Source organism: Nipponia nippon, unplaced genomic scaffold (assembly GCF_047370975.1).
Source record: "Nipponia nippon isolate SJK-2023a ecotype South Korea unplaced genomic scaffold, ASM4737097v1 scaffold_9, whole genome shotgun sequence".
Classification (NCBI taxonomy): Eukaryota; Metazoa; Chordata; class Aves; order Pelecaniformes; family Threskiornithidae; genus Nipponia; species Nipponia nippon.
In genome coordinates this window covers 45,535,762-45,559,556 of record NW_028262413.1, presented here as the reverse complement: position 1 = coordinate 45,559,556, position 23,795 = coordinate 45,535,762, and the positions used below count along the sequence as shown (strand labels likewise).

Below are 23,795 nucleotides of genomic sequence, written 5' to 3'. Positions count from 1 at the left end.
TGCTGTATATTTGGTGAATACATATTGTAGCCTCCATAGTGGCATCTCTGAATATAGATTTCTCTCAGAAATATGTTTGTAATATTTCTTGCAAAGTTGTCTGGGAATTATGAATTCGGATATGGTCTGTCTACAGTATTATCTGATTTTAGGTAGTTCACATGACATTAGGAGGTTTGGGTTTCCCTTTCTGGAAAATACAGATAATTTCTATTGCATGCATAGGTGACTTCATGTTTGTAAATAGAGGCCTACATACTTAAAAGGCACTGGACAGTATATTGTTTCTACCCATGTTTTGTCTGTGCCTACATTTGAATCTTTTTAATGCACAATTTTAAATCATTGTATTATGATTTAATTTAACTTGCATAGCAATTTTAAAGCATTATTTTTGGAACTCATTTTCTTAGAATGCATTAAATGTCACCTGGCTCACCTTTAGTCTGAAGACTCTTTCAGGATTCCCTGTGAATACCCACATAGCAGAATGTCTGTGGACTCTCACAACTATTATCAAGGACATACTGAAGGATAAAGTTTTACCCAAAGCAGGTACTGTAGCAATTTTATGATGGTATCGACACACGAGTGCCCACTAGGGGGGGGAATGTTACTTGTAATCTTGTCTAGAGCAGCTTGTCTAGCGAACACCTGTTTCCTTTTTTATAAAGAGGGTGACAAGGTACTATTAAAAATGTAGTGGTTTAAACATGCTTAAAAACTGAGAATAGTCACAATCACCTGTTTCCTGCTTGTTTGATGATTTAGCTGACTGTGTTACACTCCAACTCCATGATGTTGTTCTTGTTGCTGTAGGTATTTTGAAGAAGTTGTTGACTCCTCTTGATGCTGTGCTTGAAGGATTTTATGATTCCATTCTGTTCCATCATTTTGACAGTCACCACTATACTTCACCTTATTCTGAAGCTGCAAACAATTTGATCAGTTTTATAGATCTGCTTGAAGCACTTTTGGCTTCCAGAATTGAACTAGAACTACCGCTCCGATGCCAGAGAGTATTGTTTTTGAAAGTTTCTTATGTCCTGAACCTCATTAGCTCATCAATTCACTATTTAATCAAGAAGTTGTTCATTATGCTCCTTAAAAAATGTGTCCTTTACAAGTCTAGAGAAGATGCTAAAAGTGGATCACTGTTCTTACAAAACCCATCTTCACGTGAGGATATGCTTGCACTGAGTAATGCTGTTCTGCAGGTTGTGAATTTGACTTGGCTTGATCAGATCCCGCTCGGCGAAAAGGCCAGCTACTTTGGAGGCAGTGAAGATGCTCAAGGTAGTTCTGACCAAACTGTTCTCAGAGCCTTAAGTCTGGTTGTGCTTAAAGCACTGGAATTCAAGTTTCAGAACTCTGCTACAGAAGCTGAAATCAAAGGTAATAGTCTCTTTCAGTTTTGTTCGCTAAGTAGCAAGACTTTTAAAGCTTTCAGATTTTTGTAGTCACAGCTCATTAAGACTGTAAATAGAATTCAGCTGAATTAGTGGTGGTGGGAGGGAAGAAAGAGAAGACCCACCCAGGAAACCTGCTGTCACTGTGTCCTGCCTAATTAGCTGTCGCCTTGCATTTTATCCTGTCCTTAGCCCTGCAGTATGGGGGGCTTGGAACAGCTGCATTTGGGATTGAAAACTTTTCCTGTTAAGAACATGTGTTAATATTTGAAATAGTTGAGCCAGCTTAGGAACACTAGGCTCTTCTCCAGTTGGAAAAGAAGAGAGCCCATAGCACAAGCATCTACTCTCTTCAGGGTGGAGAACTAAAAGGAACAGCAGATATCTCGTTCTGTTGTCTAATGTGGAGGTAGATCTGCAAGTACTATTATCTTGGTTGAAGGTACCAGGCGTTACCGTTGGACAAATAATGTCAGGGCAAAAACCAGCAGTGGTAGAAAAGATAAAAGTAATGAATCTGTAAAGTAAAAGACAGGAAAATTATGGGAGTTGGCAGAGTATAGTGTTTGCGTTGTTCACCCTGACTTATGGGTCTAGTTCTTTGAATTAGTAGGTGTTAGGCATACTTATCATACCTGCTTACTTGAGTATGTCTCTTCTACTGAATAGATGAATTGGATTAGTAGAAGAGCAGATCTGGCTCTTGTGCTAGAGCTATGCCACAAGGCAGGTGGCAGGGCGGCAAGGGAATGCTGTGTAACTTGCATTCCTGACGCAAGAGGATGCGTTGCTGTGTCACGTTGGTAGCCAGTTAGTAGTCTTCTCCTGTGCTATATTGAAGTGGTGGGGTGAGAGACGCCCCTGGAATCCCATCTTTCCGCTTGCCTCTTTACATCTGAGAGGCACGTGATGCACATCTGATGCTAAGCCATGTGATCGTGGACTGTGCAAATTCTATGATCAAAGCAGCACGCTGTCCCTGGATTACAGGCTTCATGGCAAAAATGGAAAGGCCGTTCTGAAGCAGTGTTTCTAGTCAAATACAAGTGAGAATGGTTGTTCCTTGTTGTCAGCCAATTGATGATGTGGCAAAAAGTAAAAACTAATTTCTATTTCTTTTTAAACAAGGATGAAATTTTACAGCATCCTAAATATATGGAGGCATTTTTTTATACAAGTTCTAGATGTAAATGTTATTTTACTTTTTATATTTCTACACTATGTAGCAAGCATAAAATCAATTTTTAATTCATCTGACTGGGCAAAAGAGCCACGGACTTCTGCAAGACAGCTTCTGACACTTTTTCCAGATTTTGGAAGATGTTATATTTGTGATGCCAGTTGCTTTCTCAGCGTTTTTTAAGTATTTGTAGAGAATATTTTACTTCTGAAAAATATAGAGAGACTGAGATTGTCTAAGAACAAGTGAATAGAAAAAATGTAGGTTAAATCTATTTTAGATGTCTCTATGAAAATTCTTTCTCAAAGAAAAAAATTCTCCTTTCTTTTCCAGATTCATGACACAAAAATGAGTACTTTAATTAGATTCAAATACCCCAGCTGTCAAGAGGAATTCCAAGTTGAAAGGAATGGTGCTTCTATTTTAGTGACATTAAATTAAGTGGTTAAAACAAGCACCAAAATGCTTTAATCTGCTAACTTCCCTTCCGGGAAGCTGGTTGATCTTATCTTTTTTTATTAACATGAATTACAGTGGCTTAACTTTAATTCATTTCAATTTTGAGAGTAATTTTCAGATAGCTTTGATTTATAGAGAAGAATTTCGGTCTGAAGAGCAACTATTAATAACAAAGATAATTTGCTGTTCCTATTATTTGCTAAGAGGAAAAGCAAATCTTAAATATTAAGGAAAACCACATAATGATGGGTTCGTAAGTAAAATTGATTCCCATGTTGCAGGAAATTTTTCAAAAGCAGTAATCACTGTTTATATTAATGATGTAACTGTGCTCTTCAACCCATAGTGTACTTCCAGCAACATTACAGTTCTTACTTAAGGAGCCCCTTAGGGGTAAAGATATACGTCACTATACTTTTTCTGTTTTCTAAATGTTGAATGTATGCTGTGTTACATGAAAAATTGGTACCTACGTTGAGACGTAAAGAATCTTTTTTTTTTTTTTTTTATAGTATGTCATTAGTATTGAAGAGGTAAGTTTCTTGACTTAAGGAAAAGAATCTGTCTGTCATATGAATACAAAGTTATTTTTATGAGTAAGCTGCTGCACTAAAATGGCATAAATTTTGAGGTGCTTTTCCCATCCAGGAGTGCAGTGTTTAGAGGGAGGGGAAAAATGAAGATTTGCAGGAAAAATGCTGCTTACATTAATCCTTCCGGCAAGGATTTTAGACCATCTCATGAAGATACCTTTATCCCAAGCCTATATGTACTTGCAAACGTACATCATTCATAAAGAATTTGTTTTATAAAGAATATGGCTATACTACAAGCATCATATTTTGTTTTGTTGTAGAAATGACAATTTATTCCCATCAGCTATAGACCATTGCAGTTAATTTCTACAGTGAATCACACTGGGGGGATTTAGCTTCAGTCCTATCAAAACATTACAATTATTTCATATGGGAAGATGAAATCTCAGCAAAGTGCTCATATTGGATCGTTACATCTCTGGCATTGACTTGATTACAATTCACCTTTCTTTAGTTTGTGATATACCAATGAAGCTACCTAATTGGGGACATAAAGGAAAGTATAAATCCCTGCTGTGTAGGTATTGTCCTGATATTTGCAAATTTTGGAGGTGTAATCTTGTTTGTTAGTCTCCAAGCTTAGGTGTGAGAGGATTCACCCTGTTGTACCCAAAACTTTCTAGGTCACCTCTGATTATTCTTCCGTGAACTCCAAGGAGATGAAGAATGCTGTTAGATGAATAAATTGTGTCCTTAAGTTTTATCTGTCTTGGGGGGGGGGGAGATAAGGGGAGAGTCCTGTACGTAATGAGTAAATTAATTTTCTGCAGGTTATTTATAGTTGTTAACATTGGTATCTAAACATTGGTATGTTTGCAGTTTAATAGAGCAGCCATTCACATTTAATTTAAGGTTAGATAATTGCTTATGGTTTTCTGCAAAATATTTCCTGATTTCTTTGGTACCAAGAAGTAAGAACTAATCTATAAAATTTGGTGCTGTGTTAAATCTGTTGAGCTAAGGAATGATAAATGCATTCATGAAATGTTATCCACTGTTAATTCAAAAAATAAAAAGTGTATGTTGTTTAGTAACAAAAAAATGTATAGCAAAATTCATGGTTACTTCTTTTTTTCAGGAGACTTTCAGAGTTCCATGTCCCAGCTATTGATATTCTGGAGGAGTCATATGAAGTCTTCCGCACAGTCTCACCCAGTTGTACATCACTGTGAATGGCTCTCCTTGATTTTCATAGAGCAAGATGATGATATGTGGGAAGCTGCTAAAGCTTTATTACTCATTTATTTAAAATTTGATAGGTTAGTGTACATTTTATTTGACAGAGCTATGAAGAATTGTAATATAGTGAGGTTATTGTGATTTCCATTGATTACTTCTGTATAAAAAACAAAAAAAAAATTTAAAAAACCTCCAAACCTCAGGACAATGTAATAATGTGTGATGTAAGAGCAGTTAACTTTGCTAATATTTTGATTAAGTGTTTTTTGGATTGAAATGAGGGAGTTGTGCAACAGTTTCCTGTTAAATACGTTATCATATCCTGTAATTCAGAATAATTGACTTAACAATCTAAAATAGTGGTTAGACACAGATAAAAGGTAAGACTGTTTTCTTTCAATACTGGGAGTTTGACAAGAATGGCATATCATAATTAAACTTTAAGAATTCAGGGACTTCTGGCAAAGTAGCCCTCTAAGGATTGGACCCGTGTTAATTCTAGCTGGTTGATAAAAACTGTTATTGCTAACAACTGAAATGCATTCTTGAATTTGCCCTGGACCTTCACTGCTTCATTGTTTTTTAAATTACCATGCAAGATATTATCCTTATTTATGAAAGGTCCCTCAAGCTTCAAATGTGAAGGTATTGCAAGCAGTATCTTAGATACGCACAATTCTTCTTAGGCACCTAAATAAAAGTAGGCCACTCTCTTCCAATGTGCTTAGCATCCTGCAAGTTAATCTATGTTCAGGTTTACAAAATATTAAAATAACAATTCATGTATAGTAAGTAACTTCGTTTATTCCAGAACGTTTCCTAAGGAGGAGTGCTGTTTAAGAAGGCCTGTTTTAAAAGCTTTGGCTTCCTAAACTGTCTGATCTCCTAGCCCCACGTGCCTTCGTTCTTTCTCATTCTAACATAAAAACTTCTTTTTGGGGATTTTACTTTTTGACAAACTCAAAAAAGAGCAAGAATACCATTTTCTGGACATACGTGTTTTTAAAAAGACTGTAAACTTCCATTGAATTTAAGCCATTTCATGACTTACTTTTCAGGTTACGGCATGATGCTGCAGATAACTTAAGCCGAAAAGAGGAGGAAACCTGGAACTTCCTTACGCATGCAAGTGGATGTAATCCTCACTGTATCTTTTTATTTTTTCTAGAAAAAATTGCATTTGATTCCACAGTACTGCTAGATTTTTTGATTTCATCAGAAACTTGCTTTCTGGAGTACTTGGTAAGGTACTTAAAGCTTCTTAGAAAAGACTGGCAGCAGTTTGTAGATATCTGTAACCACTTTGATACCAAACATAGCACTTTTCAATCAGTTTCTTCTGTCAAGCCACCCCATCAAGAAAACCAAAGCTGTATGACTGACGAGAGTTTGCAAAATGCTTGTTGTGAACCAGAACCACAGACGCCGGTATCTTTCACTTCTTCTCACAATTACTCAGTGTTTACAACAGAGCAAGGTGATAATGAAGTTGCAGAGTCTAACCAGTCTAACTCATTGATATGCACTGATAGTACATCTCTGCTGGGTTCTCTTCAAAGCCTCGTTGATTATGACAGCTCAGAAGACTCTGAATTAGAATCAGATGGAAAAGAGTGCTTGGTAAACACAAAGCAGGTGCCTTTAAATAATGAGGATGAGACGAGGGTAAGGGAAAGCGGTTGCAGCTACACAGATGATAAACGAAATGCGCTCAAGTCTGAAGTGTTGCCTCTGAAACAAAAGGGATCTAATACCTCATCCTGTTTGACTTTTATAGAGTCTTCGGATAACATCGTTCCCCTAAGAATAATGCTTTTCAAATCAACAAAATGTTTGGAAGAACTGCAAAAAGCTATTTCTAGGTTGCAGAGAAGAAATCTTTTCCCATATAATCCGTCTGCATTGTTGAAACTACTGAGCCACATTGAGAAGATCAGTAAGAACGTGAATCCGCAATAATCCAAAGAAGTGTTCTAGTGACTTTTTTTAACTAGTACACTAGGGAATGTTTCCAGGAGATTAATGACTTGTAAAGCTCATGCCTCTTGCACCTGTCAGTGTATTTAACCTGAAACAGGATAAACGTGGTTTTGGTTGACACCTTAAAAATCGGCATTGCACTCAGTGATGTGATCCATTACCTTAGGGTCCTGGCCTTATCCGTGGTATGTATGTCAGTGTATGGTATGTAAGGATTAATTGTTAGGTATTCAAAATTTGATAATAAATGACTAATGTGAAAGCATATCACCAATATATGACAGTTAAAGTGTTGTCAGTTATACTTAATGTCATTCTATATATCAAGTCCTTGCCAGATTGGTAGTGATTTATGGACTACAGTGCAGCGTTAATGCAACACTTGACTGCTTAGAGGTTGAGCTAAATAAAATATTTCAGCTGGGGACAGCTCTGGTGTTTACACTGTGTGTTTTGCATTGGTGCTTTGCTCTAAGTGGACATTTATGTTTGCTGCCACAATCACAATAAACCATGCCACACTGCTCTTGGCTGAAGTGCTTAACTGATGTCTAGGATGTAATTTTTTTAGGTTTTACTGTTTGCCTGATCTAATCAGCAGCGTTATCATTTCACTGAAAATTGAATTTAGTTTGCCTTAATATTTTATGGTATATTCCTTTAATTAAAAGGAAAGATAGATGTGGGACTAATGCATATATTGCCTATTTATAGAGCATTTTAGTGGAGCATTATATCTAAAATCAAGCTTGGGTAACGCAGAAGTGAAATTCCAACAGAATTCCTTGCATCCATTACATATTTTATATAACTATAGAATATGTACTTAATAAAATTCTTAAATCAGAAACAGATAAGTAGAAATTAAGTGTCTGCATTGCAGTGAGATGGATATCAAATTTAAATTCTTACACTTACGTCTTTTATTAGGTCTAATTTGAATAACCTGAAAAGTAAGCGTCTAAGACTTTGCCTGGGGAGAGTTAGTTCAGAACAGGATCCAAACCAGTGTGTGCACTTAGCAGGAAGCCACCTGATGTTGGTACGCTTAAGGTGCAGCTTGTAATGATCTTACGAGGGTGAGGCAATGGGAAAGTACAGATGACAGGGACCATTGTACAAATCTCAGACCTCATCAGAACTGTAAGAAGCGGTTTTCCTTTTAGGATCGCCTGTTGAAGGTGAGTGCTGTATTCTGATTGAGAACCAGGTAAGTTCTGTCTTCCTTTTAAATAGCTATTTAGTGTTAAATTAAAATAGATATTAAGACAAACAGTCTCTGGAGCAAGTGAGACTGACCCCCAAATCTCTGTGGCCGTCTTCTAGATTAGTCTTGAGCTCTGAACTGGTGAATCAACACTATTGGGAGGGGAAGAAAACTAGGTGAAGCTTATGGGATAATTTAGCTGGAAATTCCCGTGCTTTCCAGAGACACTTGAACGGTATGAATTGTCAGACAGGAAGGTTTGAGCCTCAGTCTTATTTTTTCAGGATGACAGTTACATAGGAAAGAGTGATTCCCTTCTCTGGCATGTAGGAGATCGGAGTATTCTGTGTGTTAGTTGTGCTTTGCTTTCTTCCTGAGATAACTTTTGTGTATGGGAGTGGGTGAGAATGTCAACGAATCGAAACTTTTCCATTCATGCTTATAGTTACTTTAATTAAAAACTAACCTCTGAGTTGTCCAGGGCAGAAGAATGCTTGGTTTCTCTTTACTGTTTGAACTTGGTTATGCTCCAAATGCTGAGTTGCTCACTTTGGCCAGGAATAAAACGCCTCTGGGCATGTTCAAAGACGCGACTCAAAACCACTTGGGAACTTTACTGTTCAAACAAGGGAAGTGCATTTGGCAAAGCAGTTGAGCAAGAGTTTCTCAAGATCACAATTTTAAAAGTAGGTTGGTACTTACATTTCAGTGAAATCCTTTCCACTATCCTCACTTTTTTCTAATCTAGCCTTTGCTGACTAGTTTATTTTAACTGAGTAACTTCATTGTTTTCACTGAACATAGTATTGTTCAGCATTTCTTGGTCTGTACTTTGCCAGTTGGAAGTATCTAAATTACAACAGTATTTCTCAGGCCCTGACAAGATAAGCAGGATGGGAAAGGTAGAGTGGGGAGATAATTTCAATTTTGTTAAGTGCTAGTCATATTGTTTGTCAGTGATTACTGCAACTATAAAAACTTTGTTGAAGTACAAGTTTAGACTTCACAGAACAGTGTGTAGAATTCAGCAAGAAGTGTAGGAGCCAACTGTATTTAATTCTTACAGGCACGAAGCTGATTATGTGCCCAATTGGTTATTAGTAGTGATCATTCCCACATGTTTTGCTTCTCAGAAAGCTGTTGTTTTAATTATCACTAAAATATTCTGAGAAAAATGGGTAAATGTGTTTGTATCTGGCAACTAGATACCTTAATGTGTTGATATTTTACCATTTATCAACTGTAGGACCTGAGATGGAGTAAAACTGATGTGAGTCAACTTTTTTTTTTAATTGCACACAAAATGAGTGTGAGCAGTGAAGGTAGCTGGTAGTTCTATGGCTATAGTCAGAAAGTCTAGCACAAAGAAAACACCTTGCAAAAGAATTTGTGTTTTAATCCATTGGCGAGTAAGTAAGGTAGAGTGGTTGGAGTTTGTTTGTGTTGTTTTGGGTTTTTTTTTTTGGCTTGAGTTTTTACTATCTAAAATTTTTAGTCAGGGCTGTTACTTCATTAGCTAGAGCAAATTAACTCAGCTGCAGAACCTATTACCAATGTTAAATTAGAACTTAGCTCGGTTATTACTAGGAGGTTGATGTGCCTTACCTTTGAATATTGATATCTAACAACTTCTCTTGTGTTATTTCAAAGCAAGACACAGAACAAATCAGGTGACCTGTCTGGAGACAGTTTTCTGTCTGAGGACTTACCCTGAAATGTCCACAGTCTCCATTTATGCCTGTGCAGTTGTTTTGAGGAGTTTACCTTCAACATCAATAGAATAAATTATGCTTTAATGAGGTAAGCAGTTAGCACGAGAAGTTGCTTACAGGATGTGCTTTTTAAAAAGAATATTTTTGAACTTGAATATTTGTAGAGCTTGATTGCAATTACAACTGAATCCAGGTGGTTCCATGCTTGTGGTTCGTCAAACTGGATTTCATCCAATATTTTTATGATTGCTTTCCATTCTAGTTTTAAGACTTGTAATACAAGTTTTAATCCTGTAATACAAGAATAAAAACGAACCTTGAGAATTTCTATACTTACGATACTCTTGTAAAACTGGGAATAAGGAGCCTTGGTTGTTCCCTGGTTTATCACTGCAGGATAAGCGTTGTTTGCACTTCTTCCAGAGTCAATCTGGGATGGTGTCTGAAGTCGGTATCAAGTATTTATCACAGCCTTTCAGTGTCAGTAGGAGTGAAAATACTGTGGTGCTTACAACTTTACTTCTGTGTATTTTCCCTTAAAGAGTTGTCCAAATGAATTTGTAAATTCTTGTTGTATTTTGTACAACTCTTTTAGGCTATTTGGTTCACTCTGAAATTTTGTTATGGAAGCCAATTGTAGGTGTCAGAATGGATGGTAGGTGGTCGTTTACTATCACTAGCTCAACAGCAGGCATGGACCTGGACTTGGCTGAGAAACATCTCGGGGATATAAGCTTTTTCCAAATCATTGTCCTTTTAAATGTTGTGCAAATGAGTTTACTGCTGATAACTGTCAGAGACCCTTAATAGATAACCTGGCTTGCTGCTGGTTTACATATATGAAGGAAGGAAGGAATACAACAATATAGTTTGTGGTAAAAAGCTTGCATGAAGAATTACAATATCTTTAGTTATTTCTGGTTCCTACTTACCTGTGCTGCAAAACATGAGTTTTGTCAGTTAGCAGCGTCCTTTCAAGGGGAAGATTTGAAAAAAATTGTGAGGTGTTCGAAAAAGTAGCGCACACAACCTCAGAAGTAATTGCGCTGCTGAATGTTGGCTTCCTTAAAAGGTTGTAGGGAGGGTTTGTATGTACATATCCTGAAACTACGTCAGGAGTTCTAGCTGCTAATCATAGTTGTCCAAAGATCTGCCCCATCTCATCCTGGTGCTGGAGAGCTGAAACCTGAAAGATTTTCTGTGGAGCTTCAAAGAGCTTCCAAATGTCCATAGCTACTTTGAAGGAAGTAATAGCTACATAGAAAACAATGGATAAGATTTGGAAGCCTATTTTGCAAAGCAGCATGTACTGATGAAGTAAAAAAGATTTGTTGTCAAGTGACAAAATCCTCTGTCCTTATTTCTACGTTCGCAATGTTCATCCTTGGCTTGCTAGCTTTATCTTCAAATGTCATCTTTCGGAGTTTGTCAGCTCTTACAGTAACTTTGTTACTACAGACCTTTTATAGCTATTTCATGTAGTGATCTAACGGAAACAGAAATTAATGCTTTCTGGAAACTTACCTCCAGTACTTGGCTTCCTTCATAGTATTTATATTCTTCAAGAAAACCATGTATGAAATGGTGTTCTCTTTCTGCTGACACCACTACAGCTGCTGTGAGAATTAGGCAAAGACCCATTATGCAGTAAATGGAAAACTCAACCAATTTTATTTTTTTTTAATTATTTATCTCCTCAAGGGATAATCTAGTACTTGATCATCTTCAACAGAATATTGGTCCCTCTAAATGAGTGTTTTCTCACCTAAGCTAAAAATATTGACCAATATGATGCCCGTGTTTTCTGTAATTTTCAATTATGAGCTGATGCGGAGCGGGGAATTGCTGGCTGTGAAGCATCAAAGGGATTCCCTTCCAGTTTCACCAAGCAAATGCTCATATTTTGCACTTTTGTTCTCTGTGGATGGGTAAAGATTGATGCTCTGAAAGTCTTCTTGTAATGTAATCAAACAACATTTGCAGCGTTGTCTTAACGTGCAAGTGTTACAAATTGTTGCGGTTTATTTTCCTATGGTTGTTAAACCACTGCTTCTAGCTCCAAGGATCAACAAGGCGTCTTTTTTTGGTCCTATATTATTTGAACTGTTGAAAATGAATTTAAAAACTCTCTGAATGAATTGGTTGAACTAATTGTTAAGTCTCTAGTGTTGCAGCCAGAAGATTTTGTGTATTAGTCTCCTCCATCTTAAGATAGTAATAGCACACAGGGGTATTACTTGCGTGAATTAGCAGTGCTGTATTTGGAGTGGAAAGGGTGAATTATAGAAGTCAATCCTTAGATACAGTGGTTCTTGCTAAGATTTTGTGAGTAGCACGCAAGTTTTAACACACTGCTTACTATGAATATAAGCAATCGAAGTTACTCTTCTTGCTAAATTTACTTTTTCAAACGTATTGGAATATACTTAGTGAAATTACCTTGTATAGATATGCAGTTATATTTCAGTTGCTGTAGTGTTTCTGGTCATTGGAAAGGTGAATTTGACAAGTATGGACAAGGTGATGCTAAATCAAGGGGAAAGAAAAAAGTCTACTCACTGAGGATAATTTAAAGACAAAACAGGCTAGGATTTTGCATAAAGAATTCTGACCAAACTGTAACCAGATGAATTCTTCGCTAAATCACGCATACGCCTCTGTGGCTCTGGATATGAGAGCATTCTTAATTGCTGTCCTGGAGGCTTATTGATATGCTGTATGTTCAGTATTTAAATGAAATACAGCCAAGAGTTTGTAACCACTTGAAAGAGATAGCATAATCATGGTATTTATGTCCCTCAGTTGTTAAGCGTGCGAAAGAAATTGGTCAGAAAGCCGTCCCCAGGTAACATCAATGTCTTTTCCTGGAGCCTTTTTCCTCAGGTCTATTTGAAGCCTATTAATAATCCTGTTGTCTGCGTTTTAGTGAAGTGATGGTGGTTTGGGTCAGCAGTAGAGTGTGTTAGTGTTCCTTCACTTCTCTCCACTGTCTTTATCCTTCCAGTATTACTACTGGCATCCCCTTTTTATCTAATTGTCATCTTCATTCTTGTTATTAAGGCCTAGACACTCAAAGTATTGAGTTTTCTAATTCTCATTAAAATTCACAGGAACCAAGTTCTGAAACAATAATTGAAAAAGATTTAAGCATTTTGAAGATTTCAGCCTATGTGTTCAAATTGTGTGTATTCCTTATTTAGTCCTGCAGTGGCATCCATGTATGATAAGTATTACCTTAATGCTTGCTCTGATCAAAATCAGGTATCTAGTCTTCAATTATAACAGATGGCATTATTAATTAATTAGGAATGAACCTCTCCTTACTTAAAACCCTGTATGGATTATGAATCAGGTCATACTTCCTAGTAAGAATGAATATGAGCTGGCAGTGTGCCCAGGTGGCCAAGAAGGCCAACAGCATCCTGGTTTGTATCAGGAATAGTGTGGCCAGCAGGACCAGGGAGGTGATCGTGTCCCTGTACTCGGCGCTGGTGAGGCCGCACCTCAAGTACTGTGCTCAGTGTTGGGCCCCTCACTACAAGGAGGACATGGAGGTGCTGGAGCGTGTCCAGAGAAGGGCAGCGAAGCTGGTGAAGGGTCTGGAGCACAAGGCTGGGGAGGAGCGGCTGAGGGAGCTGGAGCTGGAGGTGTTCAGCCTGGAGAAGAGGCTGAGGGGAGACCTTATTGCTCTCTACAACTGCCTGAAAGGAGGCTGTAGCGAGGTGGGGGTCGGTCTCTTCTCCCAAGTAACAAGCGATAGGACGAGAGGGAATGGCCTCAAGCTGCACCAGGGGAAGTTTAGGTTGGCTATTAGGAAAAACTTCACCGAAAGGGTAGTCAGGCACCCTGGAGGTATTTAAAAGATGTGTAGATGTGGTACGTAGGGACATGGTTTATTGGTGGAGCTGGCAGTGCTGGGTTAACGGTTGGACTTGATGATCTTAGAGGTCTTTTCCAACCTAAACGATTCTATGATTTTATGATTCTATAAGAAAGGTCTTGAGGAGAAGGTTTTTGAGAGATTATAAATGGACTTCTTCATCCCTTTTGTGTAGGGGAAGGTTGGTATATTAGGAGAAGATATGAATTCATGTGAAGAAGTGGAGATTAGCGTTTAAACTAGATTGCAAGATTATGAATTATGTTATTGATGTCCTTGAACATGTGACTTGGAATGATTCATTTTCAGATATTTTTTGATTCTTGAGGAGCAGAAAGTATAGGAATATCAAGTTTTTTTACCTTAATCTTGAAGGAATGCCAGATGGCAAGCAGAGGGGTTTCGCTGGTGGTAAAAAGAGAATTCAGAGTCCCAATTATTATTATTAGATCAAACTGAGCAAATTGATTCCTACTTTTTCTCTGTGTATACATATGACTGAGATTTGATTAACTGTCTGCTGCTGAGATAATCAGTTAGCAAAAATGACTAGGTACTAATAGGCAATCTATTTAGAACATTTATCTGTGGGCTCTCCAGATGAATTTTACTTTTTTTGTGTAAAGGAAAACAAAAGAAAGCCTTAAGGTGGTTTGTTTTGTTTGTTTGTTTGTTTGTTTGTTTTCCCTTCCCCTAGCAGGTGCCATCATACACAACAGCTCTGATTGTAGAAGTTTTAAGATTTAATACAGTCTCAAAGATTTGCCGAGAGGGTTTTCTCTACTGAGAAATTTAACTAATACTATAATCTTTCTTACGTAACTGCTTAGAAGCTCAGGTGAAAGCTCCCATCCAATGTGTGGATTCACTGTAATTTGTGTGTTTAACTGGCTGGAAAATGGAAAGAAGTGAATTTTGTGAATATTTTCTGGTTTGTTCTAATATTTTTTTCACTGAAAATTTACGCATAATTTCCAGTGACACGTAAAATAATTATGTGGGTCAAATACATGCCTCCATTATCTAGTTATGTTTGTTGTATGATTGAGTAGATGTTATGCTGCAAGTAAGGAGTAGTAACACTTAGATTTCCCGCCCCCCCAGTGAGATGTACAGGCTAAGGTGGGTTTTTTTGTTTGGTTTTCTTTTTTGCAGCATTCAAATTCAAGATACCTGAAGGATAAGTACTATGAAAGTGCAGTGATAATTGAAAGGTCAGTGGGCAGCTTTGATAAAGAGGGTATGGTTAGCTTGTTATTTACCATGCAATATCCTTAATCTCGTAATAGAGTCCTACACAGGTGGTGACTGCTACCTAACAAATGCTCCTCAAAAAGCATGTAAAAACATTTTTTCCCATTTTATTCTTTGTAGCAGCCTCACGTTTGCTCCAGTCACAAATGTGTTTTTTGCAATTTAGCGTAATAGTGAAGAAATCGTGGATTGAGGCATAAGAAAGAGGTGTTTCTGCCAATTACCTATTACATTACTGGCACAGCATTAGCCAAGTGATATATGAATCAGCTTGCTCTAGGCTTTCCTAATTGGCAAAGTGTTCCTAAATATTCTGCTTGGTTCATACTAGTGGTTCAGATGTGAAAAAGTATGGAGATAATTTAAAGCAACAACATAGCCATAATGCTACCATTCTGAAATAATCCTTCATGTTTAATATTTCTCTTGTGCACCAGTTTATTGAATACTGCTCTCAGTTTGATGGAAGGACTGAAGACTTGCGATAGCTGTAAAATAGAATACCTCAAAAAGAAAAAAAAATAGCAAAACAAAGAAAAAAAGCTGTATGAACAACCCCAAACTTTTCTCTGGAGGGAGATAAATGAACAGGACCCAAATATTGCCTAGGTCGCATCTTCTTTTATTGCAGTCTTATGGATTATGATGAAAGTTTCAATATACTCAAAAGGAGTTGTGGAAGTTAAGGCTGGGGGGGGAAACCTCTCCGGTGTTATTTACATAAACAGCATCTGTGGTTTAGGAAGTCTATGAGCCCCAAACTACTGAAGGCTGGGGGTATCATCAGTTACTGTTTTGTCTTTATTCTGTTCTTGTGCTCTTCTGTGGCCATCTGCTATTAGCTTCTTTCAGAGCCAGTATGCTGGGCGAGGTGAAACTTTGGTTCAACTTTGACATGTCTGTTCCTATTTAATGGGTTGCTGTTTGCTGACTGCAAGCAGGAAGAAAGGGCTAATAAGAGGTTGTCTGCTTCTGGCTTGTCAGTGAGGTTCTCTCCTTGCTTTCAAACAACATGAAAGTGTCCTGCCCACCAGAACGCTAGGTAATGCCAACACTTCTGAATGCTGTTACTTATTATTTGAAACTGGGGAGAGCTGGTGAGGAATGACTTTCAGCCTTAGTCCTTAGTCATGGAATTTTAAAAAAAGAAAAATTAAAAAAATCACACAGGGTTAAGTAAAATTTACATATTTGTATGGTATCTCTAACAAACATATACACTGAGTGTATGTTTCCCTCTGCTTTAGGAGCTTCAAAAATTCCACTTTATATCTTCTGAGGAACTAGAACACTTTCTGTAAGCCATTTAGTTGATTGAAGCTGGAAGTATTCCTGAGGCTGGTCAACAGGAGCAGAAACCTTTCTCTAACTTTATTTGAAAACCCATACTTGATCTAATAACGCATCTAAAAATGTCAGTGTGAAGTGATGCATTTGGGGCTTCCTTGTCTGCACAGTCAGAAGACGCAGCATCCTCCCGTGCATATATAGAGCAATATAAGTTGAGACGAATTCTCATCGTGCAGCAAAATACCATGTGACTTCAAACATTTCTTCATCTACTATGTCGAAACAAGCGCAAGGGAAGGCGCTCAGCATTACTACTCCCGAGTTCCACCGAGTAGATACACATGACATCAGGATTGCCTTCAGTCAGAAATCTTGAAGTGCAGCTTTGCTGGGTGGGTCTCTGAAGAATTTGAAAGAGTTCTGTAGATAGGGCGTGTTTACCTTTGTCAAAGTAGTGAGCGTAATGCCTCTTCCCTGCTAATGTGCTTATGTTCTCTTTGACTGCGGCATCATAAAGGTAGGAATTTCTTTTTCTTTCCTTTTTTTTCTGTTCTGGTTTGTTCCTCCCCCCCCCCCATCAGATTATGGTCTGAATTGTTAGCATGTGCTGGTCTCTAACATCATCTGTTTTGTATAGGGAAAATCAGAGTAACTCTTATGATAGTCTTCACGTAAAGAATGGAATTGATATTAATGAGATTTTATATGTTGCCACTAAGTATTCCAACCTATGAGAACTGCTTTTTATTTTAGAGATAAGTAGTACAGTTTACAGTAGTAGTTTTGCTTTTCTACTTCTTGTAGTATTATTCTATTAAGTGCTTGTAAGAGCGCTTCTTTCTGAACTGGAAGGGAGGAAAATTTAACAACAGGAAAAATAACGCTAGCTAATGATGTAAATGCAATTGCATAAAAAAACCTTGAATTTAAGTTGCTTGAAAAAGCTAGTTCTAATTTTGTTCTTAAAATGCTAAGAAAAAAAATGTTCTATGAGAAATTCAGTTTAACAGAGTTTTTTATAAGACTTACCTGTTGAAGATCTGAAGAAGCTAGTGCTATAAATAACACATTTAAACAAGCTGCCAGAAAGGGGTCTTTCATAGTAACGCTGTAACATTCAGATGGAGGAACCCCATTCATTTTTTCCTCTTACTTTTTGTAATGTATACCTATTTTTAGCTAGCTTGGGTCAAATCTTCAGCTGGGGTGCCGCTGTTGATGAAGAGGCTATGGTGGTACACATTTAGCTGAAGATCTCTCTCTTGCATTTTTTAGGACATGAAAAGGATGCCAAAGAGTGGCTGAAATAACGAAATACCAGTTACGTTCTGGCTCCTCCTCTAGTTGGCTTTGTGGGTGGAGAACGTCTGGGCAGGTTAAACTGCAAGGGAGGGGATAACCAACAGGAGGAGAACTGAGACCAGTGCAGCACAACAGACCTGGTTTGATTGCTGGTTCAGGGCCGTGTAGAGATCGTTAAAGTCAATGTACAAGCTTGCGCCGCTACATGTACATGGTAGCTGAAGACCCTGTTTCAGGAAGCCACAAATAGGACAGTTTTCCAGAGCGCAGATGCACCAGCCCTGTCCCTTTCCCTGCCTCCCAAGGGCTAATTAAAAACCTTGAGTCATCCACTGTGCAGGTGGAGCAGCCAACAACCTTTGCCTCTGCACCCTCAGGTCCTCTCTCTAGTTTCTTATTATTCTGCTGCCTTCACATGTTTTGTGGTACTGTTCTACTTCTAATGATGTGCTTGTCCTGGCCACTGTGCATCCATATGCTGCTCTGTTCTTCTCTGCCCTTAATCCTTATCTTAAATAAGTGACGAAGAAGCCTCAGATCTCCGGTAAAATCTCCATTATATAGCTTAGCATTTTAAGTTAGACTTCAGGTTTTTATTTCAACTAAAATTTCGGTAAGCTACAAAAAAATAGTAATTTTTGCATCTTTCCCCAATAGTAATAATTTGAAGAAGAGTGTCATACTGAAAAAGACTTTTCCTTACATTCTGACAAGTGTTAGTAACAAGTTCTTGAAGCAACTGCTGTTGTCCCTTTAGGTCTGTTCAGACTTTTAATGAATTAAGCATCTATGAAGAACCTGTAGTTTGGATAAGGCTTTTTTTTTTAAGCAGAATTATTTTTTTACCTCAAAATTATTGCAGATATTTGAGTTATTTCATAGCTCTTTATCCAACTCTATCAATGTTATGGATTTTTAAAGCTTAAAAGCAGACACAGTTTGTGCTGTAACTGTACAGTGTGAGAACTGTATTTCACTTTCCTCAGCTGCCTGCAATCAGCTAAAACCATTTTAGCTGCTCAAAAATGATTTACCTTTAAGTAGAGAGAACATGGTAACTTTCACCCAGAAAATGAATTATTTCAAACAGGTCTGGTTCTCTTTTTTTCCCCCCAGAGAACAGGGAAAAGTATAAAACTCACTTGCCACCTTAATTGAGATTTATTCAAAGTGCTATTTTAGCCTGCTACAATATAGTAACCAAGTTACAAGGTAATGTGATAGAATAGTAAAAGAAGTAAAATACGCTAATTGCCCTATAACTGGGCACTTAAACTGTTTACAGTTGAGATTTATACAAGCCGGGGAGTAAATTTGAAGTTAAAGGTCTCATAGCAATCTTAATTCAGCCGTTTTATGTGTATGGAGTATTTCAGTGTTTCGTCGTAAGAACCTCCAAGTCCAACAGCTCTTTTATTCTGCGCTGTCACTGGTTGTGTGCGTAGGCTTGGTGAGATGTCGTTCACACTGTGGCTCAGGTTGTGCCGAATTTAACTGGAATCATGTTTCCACATTTGGACAAAGAAGATGAGAAAAGACAAGATGCAAAGTGATGGTAGCATCAATCCGATATCCTTCATTCAGTTCTCTCCTCCACAAACCGTAGTTCAAACTCTTTATGCCAATTAGGTGCAAAACTGCTCCATCAAATGCAAAAAGTAGTGCCAAGAAGCAGGAACAAGTAATGTCTCCAACTGGCAGATACCTACAGCCAGCAACTGATGCTTGAATAAATGGGTTTGTGTGGAAGAAAACACTGGAGGTCAGGGTTGCTTTCACAGCCTTAGGGACTAATAATTTTTTTAGCATAAAAAATTATCAGTGGAGAAGCTAATCTGGTGTCACATCCTGTGATTTCTCAAACTTGCAAGTTGCAAGTATGTCCAGAAGATGTATAAAGCAGCTGTTGTAGATTTGAAAGGCTGTATGGCACCATATCAACTGTCAACACTTGCATGAATACTAAACCATTAACAAGTTAGGGTTTGTACATGTGGGGGGTTTGGATTTTATTAAAACTCACTTTTCTGTAGTATTGGGATTTTTTTTTTTAAAGGTATCTCTTGGGTAGTGCTTCTGCTATCCTCAGTAGGAAAAAGGTTGCATAACTGTTAGCAACAAAGTGTAGGTCCCATATTTTTTCACCTGTTTCACAGTGGTGATCGCAGTTGGGATTCTTTAAACAATGTGCTATCTATTTTTAGCAGAACACAAATCTGCTGCTGAAACTTGTGGGTTAACTGTTGCATATGTTGCTTAGTCTTAAGCAAAACCAAACCCTGTGATATGGTGGATCTGGTCTTTATTTACTCTTTTAAACCACTTTGGTTTAATGTGGGTGATTAACAGCCTGGAACAGCTTTGCTATCTCTTTTAATATCTGGGAGACTTGATTTCTCCCAACAGTCACTGCACCAGCTTTAGCAGCTCTACCAAATGATGAAAGAAATAGGCGAATTATGTTATTCTTGCTTTTTGCTGATTTCATTCTTTCTCTGTTACACCTCTGGCGTCACACTGAGTAGACAGTCTAATAAGGTGTTTAGAGAAATCAAGGCTTCTTTCACTTGCATGTTTGTGTTAGTGGTCCATTGGGTTTTCTAATTTATTCAGTACGTAAGGATAGGAAATCCTCCTAACGCATCCTTCAAACCTGCATGTCGCCTTCTCTTAATTCTGGTTTTGGAAATGCAGTTTCTGCAAGCAAGAGCTTTCGTGGGGGGAACACAATCAAAGCTTTGGCTCTGTTTCTTTTTATTCATTTCCCCAGACTGCAGCAGCCAGAAATTCTACTTCAAAGCAGCTCCTGAATTTGTTTTTCAAAATGTAGCCATGCCACTTTTGTCAAACCAAAATTTGCCCTTTTTTTGCTTAACGGCATTAAAAATACAAGATTTCTTTTTTTTTTTTTTTTTTTTTAATTGAATATATCAAGGATCCAAGGAACAGAGCTTTGAAAGAAATTTCATGTTGGTACTTCCCAGCTGTGTAGGCTTTCCTTTAATTATAAAGGATGCAGTTCCTGAAGTAATCATTCCTGATTTTCCTGTTTTGCACTAGCCCATTTGCAACTAGATTAGGCTACAGAGGAGATCCTTCTTTAGCAAGGAGGTGATTAGATTTCTTTACTTGGAATATTTAATTTCCAAGATGCAGGGGAACTTTCCAGTTTTCTAAAATATCTTTATTGTTCAACTGATTTTTAGGACCTTCTAGAGCAAGGGCAACAATACCAGTTTTTGTCAATGAAAATAATATTGGCAGTGCTGGTGTATGGACAGGAATCTGGGAAGAAGCAGGGTTTTTTGACCCTAGGTTGGGCAGAATATGCGTCACTCGTCTGTTGTCATTTCTCACTTGACACATCTTGCTGCTTGCTTGGTGCTGTTATGAGCAGTAAGGGAAAAAAAAAAAAGCTCTGAGCTCAGCACTTTTAGCAATAGGAGGTTTAGGCTGGGTAGGCTTTCAAGTTTCTTGTTAGAGCTGGTCCCAAATGAGGACAAGCTGGGCCTTTGCATATGCCGCCCATTCTTTGGAAGCAGCGTGTGTGAGGGGAGAATAGCAACTTGTGACGATTTATGCAAAGTAAAAGATCAGCTGCCTTTGAAATCCAGTCTCTGCAGCCTGATCGCAGCACTGGAACTGGTTGCCACCACTTGTGGTTACACTGGAACACCTGCCTTTGCGTGGTCACCAGCTCCTGACGAAAGTAAGTGTCCTCTAGTTTACACTGATGTACCAGGGAAACGAACCTGGGTCCCGAGGACTGCAGTCATAGTGCTTCTCCGAGGCAAAAATTTCTCAGCAGCATAAAATGAGCCTGTTGCAAAACACACTCCACTCACCCGAGTGATAAGAAACTGGTTCTCCCGTTTCCCACCCAGATTTTGGGCACTGTATGAGCAAATGCCCGTCTGCCTCGCCACCGCTGCCCATAGCCCCTGGGTGGCAGAAGGGACAGCTGGAACACTCCCACCTATTTATTAGTCCTTTCCACAAGAGGACCCATGGCGGATGCCTTCCCTTTCCTACTCACACTATGAGCACTTGGAAGAGGTGTTCTCAGTGTAAGATTGTATGGCCAAAGGGTTACTGGCCTTCCTAACCTGTTAGGATTTAACAAGCTGCCAAAAATCTTTGGTTTAAAACCAAAACTAAACAGTATAGACATCATTTAAAATATATGCGAGTGCTTGAGGTTGGTCTACATGTAATATGCCATTTGTGGGGGCAAAACCTTTTTGCCAGAAAAAGTAGCATGCAAACAATAACGGGAAAGTTTTCTCTCCTATGGCACAGGCGATGTGCCTTTAAGCTGATGTGGTCTGAAAGCAGAGTTTGCTCTCTCTGGCCATTCAGCCTCTGCCTGGTGAATTGACACGGATGGGGAATTAAGGGTTCAGAGAATTCACCGTGCCAGAACTGTCCCCGGCAGCGGGTAATGGGAAGGAGGAGAGATTGGCAAATGGCAGCTGTGGTTTTTTGAACAGACAAATCTTGCTAGAGACAAATGACCTGTGTGCTTTCTCTCTGTCTCCTTTTCTCCATCCTCTGGCCTCTTCTCTCATGATTTACACAGCCGTTGTTTAGGGTCAAAAGGATTGAAAGTAAATAATTTAGAATGAAGTGGTCAAGCCATAATGAGGAGAAAGCTGATAATGAGGGACAGCGGTTGCTGTAGCTGTGGTGAGTAAAGCATAGAGCTGGATGATTTGTATCAGTGATGCTTCAGGAGCATTGAAAGAACCTTTTTGGCAGAGGGGATGGGATAGTAGATGGGTTCATCTTTAAAAGTATAATTGAGTTCCAATACTAATTTTAATCAAGGTTTCTAGGAAGTAGCAAGTATGTATTAGTGGAGAAGGAGATGATAAATAAAGCTAGCGCTGAGTTATTCCCGGTTAGGTTGCTTTGAGTGATGCTTCCCGAGATGGAGACTTCTGTCAGGTGTCAGCTTCCTTTTCGTACAGAAAAACATACAAAGTACCTGTGGGTTTCGTGAGATATTTCTCAGGAAGCTGAAAGGGCCACAGCTTGTTTGTAGTACAGGAGAAGAGAACCTTGCTTGTATGTGATATATGCGACAAAATAGTGTTTATGGAGTTCCTACATATTTCAGGATCTCCATGATTTAAGGAGGGATGAAACTACTTAATCACACAGCCACAGCTGTCAGCCATTTAAGAGCAAAGAGGGCAGAAAGAGAAGCTGTAAAATGCTCAGGTCACTGCTGCTCAGGTGTGTTTGGAAGGACTTCCTTGCCTTCCAGGTGCTCCAGGAACCTCATGATGAGAACTGAAGCTGAAGGGAGACAGGAAAAGAGCCCAACTACTTAAACAGCTGCTATTATGAAGATGGAAATCTCCAAGATTGCCTGGGGAATGGCCTGATTTGCTGCAGTGAAAACATAGGTTGGATGTAAGGTGAACATCCAATTTAGGAGTAATGAAACATAAGAATAGGCTGCAGACAGGTGTGGAATCTCAACAGTTTTCTAAGAATTGCTTGGACAACGTTCATCAAGGATGGTCTAATCCCCTGCGTGCAAGGCAAGTCCTGGTACAAATACAGGGGATTACAGAAGAAAGAGTTTCGGAGAAGCCACCTTTCCGTGACTCTCTCTGGTGTTTGTGAGGAAGGATTCCTTCTGAAATCTGTGGACTCTGGGTCAGACTCCAAATCCCAGAATTCCCTTAAATTTTAGATGAAGCATGTGCTTATGAGCTTAGTTTAATAGAGATGTATTCACTAATTTAAGACCTGAAAAGGTAGTCACACGGTAAGGCATTTGTGTGTGGAAGGAAAAGATGAATTAGTGAAAAGCCAAGAATTCAATGTGAAAATGCGCACTACTGTGTTTTCCTAGGGTTTAAGTGTTCTGGGTGCATATTCAGTTAGACCCCATCTCAGCACAGTCCGACTGTTAGTGCTCTTTCCACTGTGTTATAATAGACTGGCCTATTTTTATTGCAGTTACAGTTCGTGATAGTTTGCAATGCACAGTCTGGTTTAAAAATATAGATATATTAGGAAGCAGAACTGTAATGAGTCTCTCGCCTGGTCTTCCAGGGCAGTTTGTCTGCAAGCTGACCTAAAATGTCATGTTTCAAAGCCCTGCTTCATTATCATGGCGCCTGCTAGCTGTAGTTAAGGGTCTGTTAGCAGCCCCATTATAAATCCCTGCTTCCAGGGGTTTATAATTCAGCAGTAAAAGATTGCCCTAGGCTGAAAGTTGGCATATAAAGTCGTGGTGCAGGAACAATTGTGATTTCTCCCCGCTTTATTTTTGCATTTACTTATACACACACAATTCATTCAGTAGGATTTTACTGTCCCCTTTTGGCATT

The 23,795-nt window shown here is 38.5% G+C and overlaps 1 protein-coding gene across 3 annotated transcripts in view; it reads left to right on the top strand.

Annotated features, from left to right (window-relative positions):
• The window catches only part of LINS1 (lines homolog 1), a 63,235-nt gene that overhangs the window by 5,502 nt on the left and 33,938 nt on the right, over positions 1–23,795 (top strand). For 2 of the 3 annotated variants that reach the window (XM_087743739.1, XM_087743740.1), the window contains exons 4-7: positions 414–555; positions 820–1,395; positions 4,723–4,903; positions 5,882–7,328. In XM_087743739.1, the coding sequence (XP_087599865.1) occupies positions 414–555; positions 820–1,395; positions 4,723–4,903; positions 5,882–6,782 (1,800 nt within the window). In that variant the 3' untranslated portion in view covers positions 6,783–7,328. Of the gene's footprint in view, positions 1–413; positions 556–819; positions 1,396–4,722; positions 4,904–5,881; positions 7,329–14,757; positions 14,817–23,795 lie in introns of those variants that run through there. The other variant, XM_087743741.1, reaches the window with a different exon arrangement.